Here is a 23,584-nt window from a genome sequence, read left to right on the forward strand (position 1 = left end):
AGAATTTTTAAAATCTGATCATGTTTCTGGACCCACCACACATATGTGCTCATGAACATGCCCACAGACATGCTGCTTTCTTCTCCTGATGTTTCGTGCTGCAAGAGAAATAGATTGGGTCCTTGGATCAGTCAGGTGTGTGATTGTGACCAGCAGATTACTGCCATAAAGGATGTGGCTTTGGTGTCTTGTCTCCGCATTTAGTTTCTCTGATTTCAGCTGAAGGACCTGTGTAGGGTTTCTGTATATGTCGTGTCTGTCTCACTGATTGCGGGTGTGTTGGTATTTTAGCAAGGAGGTTCCTTTTTTGTAGATCTGTTATTGAGTGAAAAAAAAAAAAAGCAGGAGTCAACACAATGTGGTGTAATACAAGCAGGGAAAATGTGGAGGTAGATACACTGATTCATCCATCCATCCATCCATCCCCAGTAAATTGATAACTGTCTCTGGTAAAGGACACTGGAAACATGGAGAGATCACTGCATACTTAGAGTATTTGGATATTTCTTTATGTGTTTTATTTCACACATATAAATATCTCATGTATATAAAATAACAGTGTTTGCACAAGCAAAAATAATGACAAAAAAAGAATAATTATTGTGTCCACCATTCAGTTAAGAAATAGAACATTATCATTGCCTTCAAAGCTGTGTGTATACCAACGTGAAGAAACTTGTCCCCTGTTGTGCCGCTGTGACCACACTTTCATTTCTCCTTGTTCCCTGCTGGCTAACATCCAGGCCCCTACACAGAATCCTCACATCATTATAAGCCTGTTTATTCATCTGGACAGAGGCATAGTCCACATAAATTTTGTATTTATGAAGTTTCATTTAGAAATAGACCATACAGTTTTAAAACAAGATTTTTGCTTCCCTTTTCCTAAACAAAGTGGTTTTTTAAATTATGAAAGTAATACATAGTGACAGAGAGGATAGTAAAAGATAAAACTCTCTACCATCCCAACAATTCAGGGTGTTTTCTTCCAGGCTTTTTTCTACACAGATAAGAATTCATTTTTCAAAAGGCTAGTAGAGATGATTATCTCAGTGTGTGGTGTGGTCAAATCTTGATCTCGGGGTTGTGAGTCCAAGTCCCACATCAGGTGTAGAGATTACTTAAAAATAAAGAGGTTGGGGCGCCTGGGTGGCTTATTGGTTGAGCATCTGTCTTCAGCTCAGGGCATGATCCCAGGGTCCAGGATCAAGTTCTGCATCGGGCTCCTTGCAGGGAGCCTGCTTCTCCCTCGGCCTGCCTCTCTCTCTCTCTCTCTCTCTCTCTCTCTCTCTCTCTCTCTCATTCTGTGTCTCTCATGAATAAGTAAGTAATAAATAAAATCTTTCAAAATACATAGATAGGCTGGCTACTGGGAATGTGTAGCTCCTGCTGCTCCCTTCTTGCCAGGCATCTGTCCCGGTGGTAGGTACTTCTAGACCTCCCCTCCTTCTGCTTGGAGCAACTGTTTCCTTGTGTTTGGTGGCCAGGAATCAAGACATGTCCAGCAAGGATCTTTCCACACCCAGAGCAGAAGGTCAGGCTCCCATCACCTGCCAGTCTGGGAGGGGAACAGGCTGCTGCTCTCACCTCTCACATTCCTGACTGATTTATTCTGTTCCTCTTTTCTCCCCCTGCCTGTGGGAGTAATAAAAGATCTTTTTTTGTCACTGGGCTCATGGGTGATGTTTTTGGTTTCGTTTTGAAAATACTTTACATGGGCAGCCCCAGTGGCTCAGCAGTTTAGTGCCGCCTTCAGCCCAGGGCCTGATCCTGGAGACCCGGGATCGTCCCACATCGGGCTCCCTGCATGAAGCCTGCTTCTCCCTCTGCCTGTGTCTCTGCCCCCCCCCCCCCGTCTCTAATAAATAAAATATTTAAAAAAAAAGAAAATACTTTACATATAAGGGTGCCTGGGTGGCATCTGACTCATGGTTTCATCTCACGTCATGATCTCAGGGTCTTGAGATTGAGTCCCACGCCAGGCTCCTTGCTCAGTGTGGAGTCCACTTGGGTTTCTTTCTTCATCCTCTTCCCTCTCTGCTCTTCTGCCCGTATATACTTACTCTCTTTCTAAAATAAATCTCGAAAAAATATTTCACATACAAAAATGAACAAAGATTAACAAATACCCATTTATCTACCACCCAGGTAGATAATTTAAAAAGTTATGGAAACCTGGGGCTTATGTTATTCACGCTTTCTCGTATTTGCAGATTTTCTGCAGTAAACCTCTACAAGTTAAGTCTTTTACCTCCACAGCAGTGAGGATACCTGTGGAGTTCTGTGACAGACAGTGAAGGGCTCAACAGTGCTTGGAATCCTTTATTCAGGTGCAGGACTGCATACAGGGGCTAATTCTTTAAAGTTCTGTAAGACTCTGGGATTTGAACCCCCTATTAGTATATTTCCCAACCTCTGACTTGTGTAGTCTCTCTTAATGTTAAAAGTTCATTGTCATTTTTACTTTTCCACAGAATTGATTTTAAGCATACCTTATTTTGCATTTAATTCAGATCAGTATGTTATTAGGTTGGTTTTAATACAAATTTAACTATTCATGGGGCCTAAAAGATAAATTTAGCTTTTTCCTAACTACCAAATGATTCTTTTTCTTTATGTTATACAAGGAAAAATATGTGTTGTTGATAGAAATGATCAAGTGAAATATTACATTTAGAAGGGAATATATATATTTTGAAGATTTTATTTATTCATGAGACACAGAGAGAGAAGCAGAAACAGAGGGAGAAGCAGGCTCCCTGCAGAGAGGTCCCGATGTGAGACTTGATCCCAGGACCCCAGGATTGTGACCCAAGCCAAAGGCAGACGCTCAACCACTGAGCCACCCAGGCAACCTGGGAATATGTATTTTAAAAGATGGTTTAAAATTTAACTACATGTTAACGTGTTAAAAATGTTTTTAAAACTATTTAGATATTGTATGCTATATTTATTTTTGAGCTGATGTAGATATTACCTGTTCAAAAAATTAATTTTTTATTTTTACTTATTTATTTTTAAATTTTTTTAAAATAATCTCTGTGCCTAACATGAGGCTTGAATTCATGACCCGTGAGATCAAGAGTCACATACTCTACAAACTGAACCAGCAGAGCCCCCCTAAAATTAAATTTTTAAAAAGTAATTTAATGATTAAATTAAAACTTGGGCTTCTCACCTGCTCTGAAAAAGTTAAGTGGTTTCCTTGAATAATCTTAGTGTTCTATTACAGAGTAATTCTAAAAGGTGACCTTTTTTTAAAAAAAATTTATTTATTTATTTGACAGAGAGTATGAGCAGAGGGTAATGGTGGAGGGAGAGGGAGAAGCAGGCTCCTCACTCGCCAGGACCTGACTCGGGGCTCGATCCCAGGACCCTGAGATCATGACCTGAGCCTGAGGCAGATGCTTCACCGACAGAGCCACCCAAGTGCCCCAAAAAAGAGGACTTTTTTTTATTGCTTTTTTGTAAAGTATGAACACCCAATGTATTATAGTCATCTGTGTCTTGTCTCTTTCACACATTTTTTTAAGCACAGAAATACCCTGAAATGGTTTGTGAGACTTTTGGTGGGAGAAATGCAAATTTGCAGAGCTGATAGAGACATCTTGAGACAGATACAGAATTCTCTCAGCCATTGCTGTTCCAGATGCAGTGTTTTGAATCAAGATAAGGATCTTACACACACACTTCTGAGCCCTTGTGGGGTTGCAGGGTCACCTGAGCAAGAGAGTGCCTCGCAGAGCAGGGGGCCACCTGTGACTGTCTGGGAAGCTCTGGGACATCTCTATTTGTAGGGCCAGATGAACTCTTCCCAGAGTGACTTAGGGACATGGGGTGCCATGTTTCCTTGACCACATGACCCCTGCCCCTTTCAGGAGCCCTTAGGTAATCCCGCTCACAGGAAGTTCCTCAGTCCAGGCTCTGGCCTGAGACCTTCCAGGCCTGCCTGCCAGGAGGACCTGGTGCGTCTGTGGAGGTGGGGATCCCGGGTGTGGGGGGCGGTGGTTGCTGTGCTGGCTCAGCCTTGAGGAGCGAGCTGGATAGCTCTGACTCTGCTGCCACTGCTGGAGCCTGTCCTCAGGTTCACACCACTTATGAGGTGGTGAGGGCTGTGTTAGGAGCTGGGGGGCACACGCGGGACCCCTCCCAGGCCTGGCACTGCCCCCAAGCTGCCGCTGCAGGCAAAGCAGACAGGAAGCTGACCTCCTGCACTCTGGTTCTCTTCTACTTTTTCTGACCTGGCTTTTGTCTCCATAGGGAACTGCACATGGGGAATGAACTGTAGGTTTATACACCCTGGAGTCAACGACAAGGGCAATTATTCCTTAATCACCAAAGCCGAACCTTTCCCACCTAATGGTGCCCCGCCTCTTGGACCTCACCCACTGATGCCTGCCAACCCATGGGTGCGTGAACATCTCTTTTCTTTAGTTGCTAACAAATGGGACATCTAAGCTCTCTGAAGCTTCGGCTTACAGCACATTAATACACCCCATGTAAAAAGCACTTCTTTGACATCACACAGTCACTGAGTTACCTTCCAGATGCTTCCAAATCTCCATGTGGAGGTAATCCTAGATTTGGGTAGGGCTGTGGGTTAGGGACCAAATCAAGGTTTGGAGAGCAGGTGGTGTACAGCCGAAAGATACTCTAGCTGGGGTTTTTGTTCCCGTTTCTTTATAGATTTTAAAGTTTTGCTGGCTTTCTCAACTTTTCCCTTCTCGTTTTTTAATAGGGTGGGCCAGTAGTTGATGAAATTTTGCCTCCACCCCCTCCAGAGCCCCCGACAGAGAGTGCCTGGGAACGAGGACTCCGGCATGCAAAGGAGGTAACCAGACGGCCCAAGAAGAAAATGCTAGCAGCAGTCCTTGAGCAAAAGTAGCATTTCTTTGATTCAGAGACAACAATTGAAAACCCAGTGAAGTCTCTGAAGTGAGGGGTATATTTCTGTGATTTCTCTGAAGAGTTAAGAGTGGAAACTGATGTCTGTCGATGTCTCCACAGTGCACCAGCTCACGAAACAGACCCACTGTCTTCCTGTGGCCTGGGCGGCAGCAGATTCACCCCAGCTGCTGCTGCTCTGCTGCAGCCCCTGGCTGCCCAGAGCCACTCCTCATAGATGTAGCGCAGGGAGACCCCTGCCAGTGGAGGAGCCGCCCTCTCCCCACTTGCTCTGGTCATACCATGGCCCCAGCTGTTGGGCATGCTTTCTGAGCCCCTACTTCTCTCCAATGAGGTTTTCCTCCCTCACTCAGCACACAGCCCACCACCTCTCCTTTCTTCTGAGACTGGAACCGCTGCATGTGGCTTTTCTGCCACGAGCAGATTCACCATTCTCTCTGTGTTGGGCCACCTCACAGTGACTCTCTGGCACTCCCCAGCTCAGTGTTAGGACTATTTCTAGGAGATGGCCAGCTCTGTCACCCCTTTCTGGAATGGAAGCAAGCTCCGAGGCACTGCTGAGCCGGCCTGTCCTGACTGCCAGGTGTAGAGATGGAGTGCTCCAGGCCTGGAGCATAGGCGCATCTCCCCTACCACGCGCTCAAGTGGGCCGCTTCTGCCACTCTGGCCCAGGCTCTGTGGGTCAGATCAGGACGGGCTTCCCTTTGCTTTTCCTAACAGTAACTGGCACTGACTTCTTCCTCCTTACGACGGTAGGTTTTAAAAAAAGCAACCATTCGAAAAGAACAGGAGCCTGATTTTGAAGAAAAAAGGTTTACGGTGACCATCGGCGAAGATGAACGGGAGTTTGATAAAGAAAATGAAGTTTTCCGAGATTGGAATTACCGGATCACCAGAGATGTCCGGGACACAGTGTAAGGAACAGTTTGGCCTCTTCCTTCCCTTTTGAGAGAGTAAGAAGTTGTCCCCAGCCATGTGAGCCCTAGGCTCTGGAGAACATCAGCACACAGGTTCCCTCAGGCATTGGGTGCCACGTGTGTCCCTGTCCTGGGCTGAGAATGGCGTCCCCAAGATCCCTTCAGATACTGCATGAACTTTCCTGGGTTTTTTTGCTCTGTGAAGGAGGTGTCTCAGCTCTGTCGGGGCTGCTGCCTGGGGAGGGCTCACCTTCCTGTGGGTTTCTCTGAGTTCTGAGAATTTCTCTGCTTCAGAGAAACTGAGCCCCGTGGAGCTCACATGGAGCCCCGTGTGTCGGCCTCTGCCCACCCTCCTCCAGGCACCCAGGAGCCAGGGAAACCATGACATTGCCACCAGAGTCCAGGAACTGGGCAGGTGTGACCCTTCCATTGTAAAAGCTGTCTTTGTTGATTCTTCTCCTAGATGTTTCATTACTGGTCTTTTAGAGACTCGTGACAGAGGTACATATGGTTGAAATACCTAAGTCCAAATTTAGAAATTGTGTAATGTTAAGTAAAGTTCTCATCTGCCTGTGCTTATCCCACGGGGGGAAGGCCGGCTTTGTGGTGCTCCTCTCTGAGGGCAGAATCGGGCGGGTTTGTCCTGAGCAGCAGCAGCAGCGTGGGCCCAGATCACAGGGATGGCATGGCATTCGGTGTGTCGTCAGAGCCGGCTTCAGCAGCATCTCAGGCTTTTAGCGACACTTCGCGCATTCACGTTTACTGCCAGGAAACCTGCCGGGGTCTGGCTGAGGATGGTGCGGAGAAGGACTCATCCGGTGCTTGCGTGTCAGGCTGTCTCAGGGCCCTTCTGTCACACCTCCATCCTTTATGCAAACAGGAAGGTCCACACCTATCATGGCAGGACACATCTCAGAGGCTGAAGGGTAAATATTTAAAGATGTAGTTTCCACTTTGTTGTTTTCTAATTCTGGATGTGGAGGTGTGTTAGACCCCGGACAGGAGCATGGGAGTCAGGACTTTGGCTGCCAGGTCATATGCTACCTTCACACCCTGAGGCCTCACATTTTCCTTATGTTAAAATCCAGGTGGTGATCTTGCCTTGCTGGAGGTGGGGTGAGAGTCCGGAGAGTGCGCGCATGTGCATGGGGCACTGTGACTAGCACAGAGCGGAGAGTGCTCCCTGAGTATGGTCATTCTGAGCATGGAAAGAAGGGGTTTAGAACCTCAGCATTTCCCCTTGACACTCCGTTTCCCGGCCCTGGCTGCCACGGAGATCCGCGGCTATCCTCCAGGCCTGCTGGGTGCAGAAGTCCTGCAGTCAGCATGGGGAGGGGCCAGGAACCAGAGAGCCCTTATCCATCCCCACCTCACAGGGAGCAGCTGGCAGAATGGGATACATCTAGCACAGAGGGTGCGAGGCGGCTGAGATGCCAGGCAGAATTATAATTTAACAAAGGTTAAGGGCCATCAACTTAAAACTCAATGACCAGCCTTGTTCTCTTTTCCTGGGACCCTACAGGGACCCTGTAACAAGTTTTGTGCCCGGGTGCTCCTCAGCTGGCTGCACAGTAGGTCTCTGTGTGTGCCAGGTGAGGGCAGGTGGGAATGGGCCTGAGGGTTGAGCTCCAGGTATGGCTGGGGGGCCGAGGGGGTGTGCTTATCAGAAACACCCCCATAAGAGTGTCGAGGTCAGGTGGAGCCCGGCTGGATGCGAATAAGCCTTCTGGGTGATTCTGTTGCCCACCCGCTGAGGTCTGAGAACCGTGCACACCCATTCTGGGGGGCCTGGGTTCCCTGGCCTGACGCTGAGGGTAAGGGTAGAAAACTCTGAAGCGCTGTCATGTGGTGGTCTGATCTGGCTCTGATAATGCAGAGCTGGGTGCTTTGTTATAGAATCTCCAGGGAGAGGAGCTCAGGAGCTCGTGAGGAAGTGCTCCAAGGTTGCTGAAGAGACAGGAAAATGGCTGTTTTCTTTATGCTGTTATCTGGAATTAAACAATTTGTCCAGCAGGATCATTTGGCAAAAATAGTGCTTTTCTATACCCCAATTCATAACTTTAAAAATTCCTTTCCACTACCTGAGGTACTTTATTCAGATGTCAACCAACTCATGGGACCTCAGGCACATAAGACATTAAGAAATGTCACCTTGGAGCATCCAGCCTACTCAGTTGGGGGAGCACGGGACTCTTGATTTTGGGGATTGTGTGTTCAAGCCCCATGGTGGGTGTGGAGCCTAAGAAAGAAGGGAGGGAGGAAGGAGACATTTCTCTGCTGGCTGCTGGGGTGGGATGTGAATCAGGGATGCTGCACTGAGCCCCCAGGAATGTGGGAGCTGGCAGACAAGAGGACCCCTGGGTATCGTTGGTGAGGAATGAGGTCCTTAGCAGGAGCTCTGTAAGCAACACTGCTTCTCAGTAACCTGGGGCCTAGGGTGGAGCCCTTACCCATATCCATCATTTGAGCATGTGGGTGCCACCCCATACTGCTGTTCTCATCACACGGCTGTGCTGTCTGTGCTTCCGTGAACCTGGGCCCTGCCCACTGTACCCTCCCGGTCTGAGCAGTCCCACGGGAGAGGGGCCGCATATACATTGCTTACCCAGTTCCCCAAACACGATTGTACCTATACAACCTTCCTTTGAGAGAACACACGGCCTCACCCCACTTGGAAAGGTGCTCCCCAGGACCTTGGGGGCCTCATTCTCTCTTACATTCTGGCAGAAGGCTGCACTGCTGTAGGCCTCTGCAGTTCCTGACTGTTTTCTTCAATACTATCTGAGTAGTGTGGGGCTTAGGGGCTTAGGAAGATGTCTGGCAGCTTGGAATGAAAGAGAGCTGTGTCGGGCAGCCCCGGTGGTGCAGTGGTTTAGTGCCGCCTGCGGCCTGGGCTGTGATCCTGGAGACCCGAGATCGAGTCCCACATCGGGCTCCCTGCATGGAGCCTGCTTCTCCCTCCGCCTGTGTCTCTGCCTCTCTCTTCACTCTGAATGAATGAATGAATGAATGAATGAATGAATGATTCTAAAAAAAAAAAAAAAAGAAAGAAAGAAAGAGCTGTGTCATTCAGCAGAGCCAGCCAGACTTGGGTAAGTCTGTCAGGGTCCTGGACAAGCTGGGGGAGAGGCCTCCGAGAAAGCAGTCCACTGGAGGCCATCAGTTGACCCAGACACTCATCCTGGCAGAGACCTCTGTGACTACCCAGAGCAGCATGTCTGCAGGTTGTTAAGTGTCTTGGTTTCCCTCACCAGCTTACTCAAAGGGAAGAGTTGGTCTGGAGCCAAGACATCTCTGGAAAAATGCCCAGGGGTTGCTGGGTCTATATTTTCTCTTTTCTCCATTGGGGTTCAAAGCACCCCCCAGGTAGGTCCTCTGTGTCCGTGGGTAAGTTGGGTCTCCTTACCTTCTTCCCAGTGGTTAGCAGTGGTCCCTTCCCTGTGGATTACAAGCCTACCTTGGCCCTCCTTTATCCTACAATCTGGGGTCTGTCTCTGGACTTCTGTCACATTCCTGTGAGCCATTTGTTTCTTCCCAAGAAATACCTCCTACAGTCTCCTGTTGTCTCAGGGCATGTCTTTCTTGGCTGGTCTCACACCTGGGTACCAGCTCGTCCAGCTACATACAGAGGTGCACTGGTGTTTGTACTGGGATTGCCCAACATTTATAAATTAATGGAGAGATAACTGACTTCTTGCCATGTATAGTCCTCCTGGCCAAACACAGGGAACATCGTCTCATTTATTCACACGTGTTCTTGCATCTTTCCAGTGTTTTTTGTTGTTGTTGTTGTTGTTGTTGTTTTAATTTTATTTAGTTAACATATAGTACGGTATTGGCTTCAGAAGTAGAATTCCGTGATTCATCACTTCCATACAACACCCAGTGCTCACCCTAACAGGTGCCCTCCTTTGTGCCCATCCCCCACCCACCTCCCTCCATCAACCCCCAGTTTGTTCTTTTTTTTTTTTTTTTTTTTATAAATTAATTTTTATTGGTGTTCAATTTACCAACATACAGAATAACACCCAGTGCTCATCCCGTCAAGTGTACCCCTCAGTGCCCGTCACCCATTCACCCCCACCCCCCACCCTCCTCCCCCTCCACCACCCCTAGTTCATTTCCCAGAGTTAGAAGTCTTTATGTTCTGTCTCCCTTTCTGATATTTCTCACACATTTCTTCTCCCTTCCCTTATATTCCCTTTCACTATTATTCATATTCCCCAAATGAATGAGAACATACACTGTTTGTCCTTCTCCGGTTACTGTGGCTAAATTCAAAAAGGGTGTTGCCTGAGTTCTCCTCTGGGATTTTGATGGAATCTTGTCTCACATTTAGATCTTTCATCTATTTTGAGTTTATCTTTGTGTATGGTGCAAGAGAGTGGTCCAGTTTCATTCTTCTGCATGTGGATGTCCAATTTTCCCAGCACCATTTATTGAAGAGAGTGTCTTTCTTCCAGTGGATCGTCTTTCCTCCTTTATCGTATATTAGTTGAGCTTAAAGTTCAGGGTCCACTTCTGGGTTCTCTGTTCTGTTCCATTGATCTATATGTCTGTTTTTGTGCCAGTACCACACTGTCTTGATGAACACAGCTTTGAGGTATAACCTGAAATCTGGCATTGTGATGCCCCCAGATATGGTTTTCTTTTTTTTAAAATTCCCCTGGCTGTTTGGGGTCTTTTCTGATTCCACACAAATCTTAAAATAATTTGTTCTAAGTCTCTGAAGAAAGTCCATGGTATTTTGATAGGGATTGCATTATACGTGTAAATTGCCCTGGGTAACATTGACATTTTCACAATATTAATTCTGCCAATCCATGAGCATGGAATATTTTTCCATCTCTTTGTGTCTTCCTCAATTTCTTTCAGAAGTGTTCTGTAGTTTTTAGGGTATATTTTGAGAACCATTTGAATGGTAAATGGTTCTCCAACCTTTTATTTTCAGGTTGTAGGTGTCCTTCTGTCTAAAATGAGTCTCTTGTAGACAGCAAATAGATGGGTCCTGTTTTTTTATCCAGTCTGAAACTCTGCGCCTTTTGATGGGGTCATTAAGCCCATTCACGTTCAGAGTTACTATTGACAGATATGAGTTTAGTGTCATCATGATATCTATTTAGTCCTTGTTTTTGTGGATTGTTCCACTGAACTTCTTCTTAAAGGGGAGTTTTAAGAGTCCCCCTTAAAATTTCTTGCAGAGCTGGTTTGGAGGTCACATATTCTTTCAGTTCCTGCCTGTCTTGGAAGCTCTTTATCTCTCCTTCCATTTTGAATGAGAGCCTTGCTGGATAGAGTATTCTTGGTTGCATGTTCTTCTCATTTAGGACCCTGAATATATCCTGCCAGCCCTTTCTGGCCTGCCACGTCTCTGTGGAGAGGTCTGCTGTTACCCTAATATTCCTCCCCATGAAAGTCAGGGACTTCTTGTCTCTTGCTGCTTTAAGGATCTTCTCTTTATCTTTGGAATTTGCAAGCTTCACTATTAGATGTCGAGGTGTTGAACGGTTTTTATTGATTTTAGGGGGCGATCTCTCTATTTCCTGGATCTGAATGCCTGTTTCCCTTCCCAGATTGGGAAAGTTTTCAGCTAGGATTTGTTCAAATACATATTCTGGCCCTCTGTCCCTTTCGGCGCCCTCGGGAACCCCAATTAAACGTAGGTTTTTCTTCCTCAAATTGTCATTTATTTGCCTTAATCTGTCTTCATGGTCCCTTAATTGATTGTCTCTTTTTTCCTCAGTTTCCCTCTTTGCCATTAACTTGTCTTCTATGTCACTCACTCGTTCTTCCACCTCGTTAACCCTCGTCGTTAGGACTTCTAGTTTGGATTGCATCTCATTCAATTGATTTTTAATTTCTGCCTGATTGGATCTAAATTCTGCAGTCATGAAGTCTCGTGAGTCCTTAATGCTTTTTTCTAGAGCCACCAGTAGCTGTAGAATAGTGCTTCTGAATTGGCTTTCTGACATTGAAGTGTAATCCAGATTTTGTAACTCTGTGGGAGCGAGGGCTGTTTCTGATTCTTTCTTTTGAGGTGAGGTTTTCCTTCTAGTCATTTTGCTCAGTGCAGAGTGGCCAAAAACAAGTTGTATTGGAACACGGGGGAGTATCACTGGTCCGTCCAGCTGGTCTTCTGGGGGAGGGGCCTGCTGTGCTGATTTTCAGGTGTTAGCACTTGGGGGAGCTGCTCTGCCCCTGCCTGCTGCAGGGCTCAGCGGGGGTTGTTTACCCCGTGAGGTCTCAGGAGGAACAGTTGCAGTTGTTAAGGCAACTCTGGAAGCCTGGATTCAGCCTCCACAGGAACTACGGGCTCGGGGCTCTCGGTTCTCTGTCTGCAGGGCCTGGAGGCTCCGGGGCGGGGCCGCTGATCTGCTCAGCTCGGGGCAGGAGCATCCTCGCTGTCTCGGGCCCTCCCGGCCTCTGCCTGTCCCGGGGAGGCCGGATCCTGGGCTGTGTCCCGGCGCCCTGTGCTCCGGGGCCTGCGCTGGTGGATTCGCGCTCCCGCCCCGCAGCCCCCTCCGCGGAGCCGCTCCCGAGCCCCTCCGAGCTGCTCCGGCCCTGCCGTGCGCGCTGCAGCCCTTACGGAGCTCGGCGCACTCTCCCGGGGCGCAGGTGTCTGTTAGTGTCCCAGGGAGCCCGAGGGCATCCCCGCCCTCCTGGGTCCTGCTCCAACTCCCTGCGAGCCCCTTTCCGCCCGCCCGGGAAGGTTGGTGCAGCTCCTGCTCCTCCGGGACGGGGCTCTCCTGTCCTGGGGACACTCGCCCCGGCCTCAGCCCGGCTCCTCGCGGGGCCCCTCCCCTCGGAGGCCTTTTGTTCCTTTATTTCTTTTTCCCCGTCTTCCTACCTGGATAGAAGCGCGGACTCTTCTCACTGTAGCGTTCCAGCTGGTCTCTCTTTAAATCTCAGGCCGAATTCGTAAATTTTCAGGATGGTTTGAAGGTTATCTAGGTAATTTGGTGGGGACAGGTGATGTGAGGACCCTGCTCTTCCGCCATCTTGCCCCGCCCCCCCCCCAGTTTGTTCTTTATTGAGTCTCTTGTGACTTGTTTCCCTCTCTCCTTTTCTTCTTTTTCCCCTTCCCCTATGTTCATCTGTTTTGTTAAATTCCACATTTGAGTGACATCTTATGGTATTGGTCTTTCTCTGACTGACCTATTTCACTCAGCATAATATCCTTTAGTTCTATCCATGTATTTGCAAATGGCAAGATTTCATTCTGATGGCTGAGTAGTAGTCCATTGTGTATATATGCCACATCTTCTTCATCCATTCATCTATCACTGGACATCTGGGCTCTTTCCACAGTTTGACTATTGTGGAGATTGCTGCTATAAACATTGGGGTGCAGGTGCCCCTTAGGATCACTACATCTATATCTTTGGGGTAAATTCCTAGCAGTACAATTACTGGGCCGTAAAGTAGCTCTTATTTTTTAACATTTTGAGGAACCTCCATACTGTTTTCCAGAGTGGCTACACCATCTTGCATTCTCACCAGCAGTATAAGAGGATTCCCATTTCTCTGCATCCTCACCAACCTCTCAAAAACACCAGTTTTCTGACTTGTTAATTTTAGCCATTCTGACTGGTGTGAGGTGGTATCGCATTGTGGTTTTGTGATGTAGAGCATTTTTTCATATGCTTGTTGGCTGTGTGTATGTCTTCTTTGGAGAAATGTCTGTTCATGTCTTCTGCCCATTTCTTGATTGGATTTTTTTGTTTATTGAGTATTGAGTTTATAAGTTCTTTAAAGATTTTGGAAACTAGTCCTCTATCTGATAAGACATTTGCAAATATTTCCCATTCTGTAGATTGTCTTTTGGTTTTGTCAATTATTGGTTGTGCAGAAGCTTTTTATCTTGATGCAGTCCCATTTTTGCCTGTTTCCCTTGCCTTTGGAGACGTGTTTACCAAGAAGTTGCTGCCTGTGTTCTCCTCTAGGATTTTGATGGACTCCTGTCTCACATTTAGGCCTTTCATCCATTTTGAGTTTACTTTGTGTATGGTGTAAGGAAATGGTCCAGTTTTCATTCTTCTGCATGTGGCTGTCCAATTTTCCCAGCACCATTTGTTGAAGAGACGATCTTTTTTCCACTGGATGTTCTTTCCTGCTTTATCAAAGATGAATTGACCACAAAGTTGAAGGTCTGTTTCTGAGGTCTCTATTCTGTTCCATTGACTATGTGTCTGTCTTTTTGCCAGTACTGTGCTGTCTTGATGATGAAAATAAAAAATTGTGATGCTTCCAGGTTTGGTTTTCTTTTTTTTTTTTAGATTTTATTTATTTATTAATGAGAGACAGAGGCAAAGATGTAGGCAGAGGCAGAAGCAGGCTCCTTGCAGGGAGCCCGATGTGGGACTCGGTCCCAGGACCCCAGGATCATGACCTGAGCCAAAGGCAAACACTCAACCACTGAGCCACCCAGGTCCCCCTAGCTTTGGTTTTCTTTTTCAACATTCCTTTGGCTATTTGGGGTCTTTTCTGCTTCCATACAATTTTTGAATTATTTGTCCCAGCTCTGTAAAAAATGCTGGTGGTATTTTGATAGGGATTGCACTGAATGTATAGATTGCTTGGCATAGTAAAGACATTTTAACAGTGTGTGTTTTTCTAATCCATGAGCATGGGATGTTTTTCCATTTCTTTATATCTTCTCAAGAGCATCATAAAGTTTTTCTCAAATAGGTTCTGCTCATTTCCAGTTAAATGTACTTTGTTCCTCAGTAATTTTTTTTCTTGTTTGCTGTTGTAAATGTGGATTTCTCTGCTCTCTCTCCCAAGTGGTGATTATTTGGTTTCTCTCTACCTCACTGGGTTCTTCTGGCTGCTTGGATTGGCTTTACTGTGTCTGTTTCCAGTCATAGACCCTTTCCTCCTTGCCCGGTCTCCTGCCTCCTAGTCGTGGCCACCAGGCCCCTGTCCCACTGGTGGGTGGTAATGAAGGTTGTGGCCTCCTCCCCTTGGCCCAGCCTTACACAAGTGCCCCTCTATTACCATTAGATAGGAGGTTGGTTTAGTTCCAAAGCATGTACGTGTGTGTAGTTTCATTACAGAAGTGCCACCTCTAGCCCCTTCAGTACTTTCACAAGGAGCTGGTCCTCTTTTTTTTTTTTTTTTTTTAATTTTTTTTTTTTATTTATTTATGATAGAGAGAGGCAGAGACACAGGCAGAGGGAGAAGCAGGCTCCATGCACCGGGAGCCCGATGTGGGATTCGATCCCGGGTCTCCAGGATCGCGCCCTGGGCCAAAGGCAGGCGCTAAACCGCTGCGCCACCCAGGGATCCCCGGAGCTGGTCCTCTTGTCCCAGATGCTGCCACCATCTATGGGTGCAGTTCTCTGATTTTTCGTTTTAGGTCTCACGTGTGATATAGTCAGGAATCTCTTCATACGGACTCCTTGCACTCTTGGAATAAATCCCACTGGTCATGGTGTATACTTTCTTAATATGGTCTCAAATTCTGTTTGCTAACATTTTATGTAGTTTTTGCATTAATATTCCTAACTGATAAGATTTACTTTTTCCTCACTCTGTTTTCAGACTAGAGCCTTACGCAGACCCATATTATGACTATGAAATCGAGCGTTTCTGGCGTGGTGGGCAGTACGAGAACTTCCGGGTGCAGTATACAGAGACAGAGCCGTACCATAATTACCGGGTAAGTGGGATGTGGGTGTGTACATTCAACTCACTGGGCGATTCCTTAAAATTAACCCCTTTTTAACTTATGGGACTTTATATGGTCTTAATAGTGTTGGTACAGTGTATCAATTTCAAGCCCAAATTGAGAGAATTTGTAGAGAAACAGTTCGGATCCACAGATTAAATTGGTGGTGATGTGAGCAGAGACTTCCTTTATCTGTGTTCCTCCTATGTTTTTTTTTTTAATTAGGTTTACCAGTGGGATTATTAATATTAATATAAGTTTGCATAGGCATGTGTGTTCCACTCTCCAGAACAAACTGAATGTATCTATTACTCTTTCAGTCATACTATTTATAATTGTGCTATACTCATCTGTTTTCATAACCTGGGCCTTTCCCCAGCTGTATGTTTGTTGTTCTCCTGGAGAACTATTCTGTATTGGTATTTCCCGATGAATAGATGTGTTTCAGCCTTTGAATCCCTAGTGTTTTCAGGATGATGAGGAAAAGCTGCCGCTAAGAAGAGGTCAAATGGGGCACAGTGGGATAGTTTTCGTCCTATTATGTGATGGAGTTTTGAGTTTTAGGGATCAGAGGGAGGTGACTACCCTGGGAGCCCATAGATGCTGGGATCCTGTTTGACCATCCTGGCCCATTTCCTCAATAGAACAGGTCCCCCAGTGGGGCCTGGCCACAGGGATATGGGTGCTGCATGCCCACCAGGGCAGCCTGGAAGGTCAGATCTGGGTCCTTGTTGGGGCCCCTTTTTGCCACCTTTCTCCCCAACCATGTCCAAGATGGAAGGGCAGGGGCATGCTTCATTTTCCTGCAGGCCACCTAAAGCCTGAGACCTGTCTTCATGCTGTGATTGGGGCTTTATCCTGCTTTAACCTTGAATATAAGAACAGATGAATGAATGAGTGCAGAGCGTTAGTTCAGAAAGGTGTCCACGAGTCATGTGTAGGAAAGCAAGAGCAACCACTTCAGGGTGCCCCGTCTCTACCAGACTCCACCCAGTAGAGTGCTTTTTGTCCAAGCCCTCGGGAGGCCTTGTTGGGTCATCTCCACTCCACGCAGGAAGGGCTGCGGTGGGAGGCAGGTGGCACTGAACTGTTAGGTTGGTTCCTGAGCTGGTGTCTGGTGCACTGATGGACACTGTTTTAAGGAGAAGCTTAGAAACAGAGTGAGCACTTGAGGTCCTTGCCTGTGGCCTTGGCACCAGGCACCACCCATCATGTACGTTTGGTTTTAGGAGCGGGAGCGCGAGCGGGAGCGAGAGAACCGGCAGCGGGAACGTGAGCGTGAGCGTGAGCGGGACCGAGAACGGGAACGCAGGCAGCGGGAGCGGGAGCGAGAGCGAGAGCGTGAGCGAGACAAAGAGCGACAGCGGAGGAAAGAGGAGTGGGAGAGAGAGCGAGCCAAACGGGATGACAAGGACCGGCAGCATAGAGACCGCGACCGGGAAAAGGAGCGGGAGAAGGAAAAAGAGAAGCCGAAGCCCCGTTCCCCGCAGCCACCAAGGTAGGCCATCCGCCCGCTGGGCTCTGGGATGTGGCCCCAGGCCCAAAGAGGAGGGGCTCACTAGCCTAACACAGATCCTCTCTGCTTCCTACAGCCCCATACCCACAATCCTACCATCACTGCTGGGAAACGATGTGGTTTCCTTAGTAGGTGCCAACTATCCTGTAAACATACATTATGGTGGGAATGCTGTGTCATCATCCTAAGTCATTAAAGTTCTGAATTCCCACTCCCTGTGCTTTGGCAGAGGGGCACCACCGTGTGGCGCTCTGGCAGCTAGAATACAAGATCTTGAGTCTCCTGGTAGAGGACAGGCTTCCAGTTAGCTCTGTCTCTGGATGCTGGTTCTGGTTTTGTACTGTGCCATGAGGGTTGCCTGTGTGACCGCTGGGGTAGATACTGAAGACAGGCAGTACAACAGCGACCCAAGAGGCCGGGCAGGTTCTAGGGTTTCAGACATCCCTTTTGGTCTAAAATACATACAGGATATGCCTGGATGGCTCAGTCAGTTGAGCGTCTGACTCGTCATTTCAGCTCAGATCATGATCTCAGGGTCATTGATCAAGCCCCGCATAAGGCTGCACACTCAGCTTGGAGTCTGCTTGAGAGTCTCTCTCTCCCTCTTCCCTTCCCACCACTTCCTCACTCTTTTCCTTTCTTCTCTAAGATAAATAAATAAAATTTTTAAAAGGAAATAAATAATCTATTTTAAAGTAAATAAATAGGGATGCTTGGGTGACTCAGCGGTTTATCGCCTGCCTTCAGCCCAGGGCGTGATCCTGGAGTTCCAGGATCGAATCCCACATCAGGCTCCATGCATAGAGCCTGCTTCTCCCTCTGCCTGTGTCTCTGTGCCTCTTTCTCACTCTGTCTTGAATGAATGAATAAATGAATGAATGAATGAATGAATGAATAAATAAATAAATAAATAAATAAATAAATAAATAAATAAATAAATAAAATCTTTTAAAAAATTAAAAATGGAATTGCTGGGTCATGCAATAACTCTCTTTAACCTTTTGATAAATTTCTAGAAACTTCCTGGGTAGCTGCATCATTCCCACCAAAAATGTGAGAGAGTTCCAGTTTCCTCCAGATTATTTATTATTGTCCGTCTTTTTTTATTACAGCTGTCCTAGCGGGTATGAAATGGTAGGTTGGGCAGCCGGGGTGGCTCTGCTCAGCGGTTTAGCGCCACCTTCAGCCCAGGGCCTGATCCTGGAGACCCAGGATCGAGTCCCACATCGGGCTCCCTGCATGGAGCCTGCTTCTCCCTCTGCCTCTGTCTCTGCCTCTCTCTCTCTCTCATATCTCATAAATAAATAAATAAAATCTTAAAAAAAAAAAAAAAGAAATGGTAGATAATTGTAGCTTTAGTTTCATTTTCCTGAGCCTCTTTTCATGTGTTTCTTGGTATATGTTCATTAGAGAAACATCTATTCAGACTCTTTGCCTTTCTTTTATTATTCATTCGCTTTATAACTGAGTTGTAAAAGTTCTTAATGTATTCTAGGTACAAACCTTTTGTCAGATACCTGACTTGCTCACCCTGTACTTTGCATTATTGGTTTTGCTTTTTGATGATGTCCATTTTTTTCTTTATCTATCTATCTTTCTTTCTTTCTTTCTTTCTTTCTTTGGAGGAAAAGCCTCTTATTTTGTATTTTTTCCATCTTTACCAGATGCAGTCAATGTGTAACATTGTACAAACCTAAAGTATACAGTGTGATGATTGGATATGGGTCCATGTTGCAGAATTATCTCCATAATAAGTAAACACCAGCATCACCTCACATAACCACCTTCTCTATGTACCATGAGAATGCTCTCAGCAGCATTCAAGTACACAGGACAGAGTTGCTCACACTGCAGCCCCCGGGCATACGCTAGATCCCCCAGAACTTACTCATCTTGTCGCTGGAAACGTGTGCTGTTTGACCAGCATCTCCCCATTGCCAGCAGCCCCAACACCATGGCAACCACTGTTCTACTCTCTGTGTTTGAGTATAGTGCTCTTAGATTCTGCATGTAAGTGAGATCGGACAATAAGAATAGAGAGTCATTTTTTGTCTGACTTACTTCAGTTAATGTAATTTCTCAGGGTCCATCCAGGTCCTCACAGATGGCAGGATGTCTTACTTCCTATTATGGCTGAATAATAAATACTCCATCATATGACTCTCCCACATTTTCTTTATCCATTCATCCATCCATGGACACAGGTGGTTTTCATGGTGTTCCTGTTAATAGGAATGCTGAGGTGAATGTGAGTACAGACCTCTCTTTTTGTTTTTATTTTCCTTGCATATTTACCTGGAAGTGGTTTCTGGGTCATGCAGTAGTTCTATTTTTAATGTTTGGAGGACCGTCCATGCTGTTCTCCACAGTGACTATACCAGTTTGCATTCCCACCAAAGGTGCATGAGGGTTCCTTTTCCCCACCCTCACTGACACTTGTTGACAGTTGTTCTTTTGATGACAAGCATTTGAAGAAGTGGGACGTGATACCTCATGGTGGGCTTGATCTACATTCCCCTGATAATTAATCATGGTGAGCATCTTTTCACATACCTGTTGGCCATCTGGATGTCCTCTTTTGGAAAAGATCAGGTTAAGAAACTGTGTTTTTAAGTCAGGTTGTTTTTGACTGAGTTGTATGAGTTTCTTACATATTTCGTATGTTAGCCACTTATCAGGTAGATGGTTTGCAAATACTTATTCTTTTATTCTTTTTTTTTTAAAGATTTTATTTTATTCATGAGAGAGACAGAGAGAGAGAGAAGCAGGCTTCATGCAGGGAGCCCGATGTGGGACTCTATCCCAGGTCTCCAGGATAACGCCCTGGGCCGAAGGCAGGCGCCTAACTGCTGAGCCACCCAGTTGTCCCTTATTCTTGTAGGATCGTTCTTTCTTTCTTTCTTTCTTTCTTTCTTTCTTTCTTTCTTTCTTTCTTTCTTTCTTTCTTTCTTTCTTTCTTTTCCTTCCTTCCTTCCTTCCTTCCTTCCTTCCTTCCTTCCTTCCTTCCTTTCCTGTGCAGAAGCTTTTTTAGTTGGATGTGGTCCTACTTATTTATTTTGTCAATTTCCAAACATATTTTTTAATTTATTTAAATTTGATTAACATAATAGTGTATTGTTAGTTTCAGAGATAGAGTTCAATGATTCCACTTATTTATTTTTGATTTTGTGTCCTGTGCTGTGTTCTGATCAGACTGTCCTTACTGAGACCCATGTCACAGAGCTTTGTTCCTATGTTTTCTTCTAGGAATTTCATGGTTTTGGGTCTCTAATCATTTTGAGTCTTTAATCCACTTGGAGTTATTTTTGTGCACAGCGTGACATGGGGGTCTAGTTTCATTCTTTCACATGTGGCTGTCCAGTGTTCCCAGTACCATTTATTGAAGAGACTGTCTTCTCCTCATTGTACCTTTTGTGCCCCCTTTGTTGTAAATGACCACATATATGTGTATTTATTTCGGGGCTCTCAGCCCTGTTCCATTGATCTGTGTCTGTTGGTTTTTGTTTTTAAGTAATCTCTACACCTAACATGGGGCTTGAACTCATGACCCTGAGATCAAGAATCCTGTGCTCTATTGACTGAGCCAGCCAGGTGCCCTGATCTATGTTTGCTTTTATGCCATTACTATACAGTGTTGATTAATAAAACTTTGTGATATACTTTGAAATCAGGAAGGATGGTGCCTCCAGCTTCGTTCTTGCTCAAGATTACTTTAGCTGTTTGGGATCTTTTGTGGTTCCACATATATTTTATGATTTTTTTTTCCAATGGAAAATTGGAATTTTGATAGAGATTTCACTGAATCTGTAGGTAGCTTTGGGTACTATGGACATTTTTATAGTATCATTTCTTTCAATCTGTGAACATAGGTTGTATTTCCATTTATCTCTGTGGTCTTCAGTTTCCTCATTAATTTCACATAATTTTCAGCGTACGGGTCTTTCACCTTCTTGGCTAAATTTAATTGTAAGTATTTTGTTTTGTTTTGTTTTAAGATTTTTATTTATTTGAGAGCAAGAGAGCAAGAAACTAAGAGCATGATTAGGGATGGAGGAGGGGCAGAGGGAGAGGGACAAGCAGGCTCACCACTGAGTTAGATGCGGGATCATGCCCTGAGCTGAAGGCAGACACTTCACCCACTGAGCCACCCAAACACCCAGTATTTTATTATTTTTGATGGAGTGTTAATGGGATTGTTTCCTTTGTTGTTTTCAGGTTGTTAGGGTATAACAATGCAACAGATTTTTTTTTTTTATGTTGACTTTGTATCCTCTGTACTGAATCCATGTACTAGTTACAGTTCTTTGGTGAATGTAGCCAGGCTTCCTGTATGATCAGACCAGCTCCTCTCTCATCTGCAGCTGTGTTTCTGGCAGTAGACAGCAGGATACTTAGTCTGTGTGAGCACCAGTTTTGACTGTTCTCATCCTCCAGATTGCAGTAAATTGTCCACACTAAATTTGCTGTATTTTTTCATACTTTCCTAACATTGGGCAAAGTAATGTTTTTAAAGAATATTAAAAAAAAATAAAATAAAGAATATTCAGAGTAAATGAAATGTTCTAGATGTACTGAAACAGTTCATTCTTTAAAAGACTGTTTTGATGAATCTGTGTTGCAGCAGTCACGCTTTACTATCTTGAAATTTATAACTTTATTTGAATGGCAGGGCTTGATTTTGACCTTCCTGTTGTGTTAGTCCATTGAAGCTCCCTGTTGATAGAAACACTTTTCCCAGAGATGCACGCTGTTTCCAGTGTGGACTCCGTTCTGGGGCTTTGCCCCACTCTGGGAGCACTGTTGGAGCAGGAGGCCCAGATGTCTGCTCACATCACTCACTTTGCTTTTCATCCAGCATGTTCTCTGGCATCCACTGCCCCTACTGGTCCTCAGTGTCCGCAGGACTTTGTTCAGATCTTGCTGCTCAGAGAGGCCTTCCCGCTCACCCTGCTTCATAGTTCCTCATAGCTCTTATCACTCCCTCACGTCACATTACTGTTCACTCATGTGTTATCACCTGATGCCTTCTAAGGTGCAGTCCCCTGCAGGGCACCACAGCGTCAGGGCTCCTCAGGGCCTGGCACAGTGCTGGAGCCCTCAAATACTTGATGGTGCTGTAAATGAGTTTTGGATTTGGTAGCAGCCTGCTACCTGTTTTTACCCTGTCATAGTAAATGTAGGATTGATCAAATTGCAGGCTGAGTTCTGCAAACAGAACTTAGTCTGCTTCCCAGATTCATAAATCAGCTGTTTTCATGATATCCAAATCCCTGGTTTTAGAGGGAGAGACACAAGAAAGATGGGCAGACGGTATCTAGTATGTTACTGTGCCCTGTAACTCTGTGGATTCCCGAACCACATCAGCCAGTCCACTCCGGTGGTTTGATGTTATGAGCATACTTACTCATATTTACTTGGGCTGCAGACCGCCTTCCCGTACTCCTATTCATATGTCCTGCTTGTTGCCAGGAAGCCAACTAGCTCCAAGTCAAGTGTCTGTATTTCCAGCTCAGGGACATTTTTATACACATAAGTGTGCTTTTAGAGAAAGCCTGTTGGAAGGAGGCCAGCTGCACAGGTGGTCTGTGCTTGTTGCTAACTCATGGGATAGACGCCCAACTGGCACTCACTTCTGTTCCCAGTGCTGCCTGACCCCTCCAGAGAAACGTCCATGTGAATCCAAAAAGACTGCTCTAAAGGCAGGGACATTTATTGACTTGGTCACCAAGCACCAGATCCCTGTGAAGAACAGCCTCCACGCCCTACATTTGCACAACCATGGACCTTCAGGTGAGGGATGGGGTCAGTGAGAACACAGCTGAGCCAGCAGGGCGGGTTCAGGAGGCTTGACTAAGGGGACTCTTCCTAAAATGAGGTGCAGCTTTCTCACCTAACCGGGCAAGCCTGCTCTCCACTGGTGTCTGCCTGGTTTGCTTCCTTCTGGTAAGCTTATGTCCCCCCCCCACCTTTCTCTTCTTCCCCAGACCCTCACTCATGCTCCCATGAGCCTCCCCCAACAGCACCTCTGCTGTTGGCAGAGGTGAGCTCACCCTGTCAGTTGGTTTGGATTCAGCCTGTCTCATTGTTGCCAGGGAGTCTTGAACCCCATCTTTGATCATCCTGGCTGGAACCCTGCCAGCCTTGCTGCCAGTGTGAAGGGCTAGGGTTTCACCAGAGCAGAATTTCCAGCAGTCCTCCTATTTCCTTTTTCTTTGACCATCCAAAGCTGGTGTGACCACTTCAGGAGGTGGTTGAATTTCCCTGTAAGAGTTTACTTATTTAGCCTATGACAGGTTGGGAATTTTACATCAGCAGATGGATAGAAGGAACCTTTCTTGCCTAAAATAGGAGACAGATATGACTGCATTCTTAGAGTTGAGTGGGAAGTTTTTGTCTTAGCTAGTGCATAAGGGACTCTGTGGTGGGGTCAGATGTGCTCCTGCAGATTCGGGGTCATAAATAGGAGTGGGTGGTGATAAACTCAGTGTGTTTTGTCTGCAACCAGCAAGAGTTCTTTAAACCCAGACCACCCATTACCCAGAAGAGGGTGGGACAGACACATGGCACAGCAGGGTG

The 23,584-nt window shown here is 46.1% G+C and overlaps 1 protein-coding gene across 2 annotated transcripts in view; it reads left to right on the forward strand.

The window, feature by feature from the left end:
- ZC3H18 (zinc finger CCCH-type containing 18) overlaps positions 1 to 23,584 on the forward strand; it is a 68,247-nt gene that overhangs the window by 24,665 nt on the left and 19,998 nt on the right. For both annotated transcript variants that reach the window (XM_055305516.1, XM_055305517.1), the window contains 5 exons: positions 4,261 to 4,409; positions 4,739 to 4,831; positions 5,662 to 5,819; positions 15,366 to 15,483; positions 16,722 to 16,990. In XM_055305516.1, coding sequence (XP_055161491.1) covers positions 4,261 to 4,409; positions 4,739 to 4,831; positions 5,662 to 5,819; positions 15,366 to 15,483; positions 16,722 to 16,990 — 787 coding nt within the window. The remainder of the gene's footprint in view (positions 1 to 4,260; positions 4,410 to 4,738; positions 4,832 to 5,661; positions 5,820 to 15,365; positions 15,484 to 16,721; positions 16,991 to 23,584) is intronic.

The sequence above is a fragment of the Nyctereutes procyonoides genome, unplaced genomic scaffold (assembly GCF_905146905.1).
Source record: "Nyctereutes procyonoides isolate TBG_1078 unplaced genomic scaffold, NYPRO_anot_genome, whole genome shotgun sequence".
Lineage (NCBI taxonomy): Eukaryota > Metazoa > Chordata > Mammalia > Carnivora > Canidae > Nyctereutes > Nyctereutes procyonoides.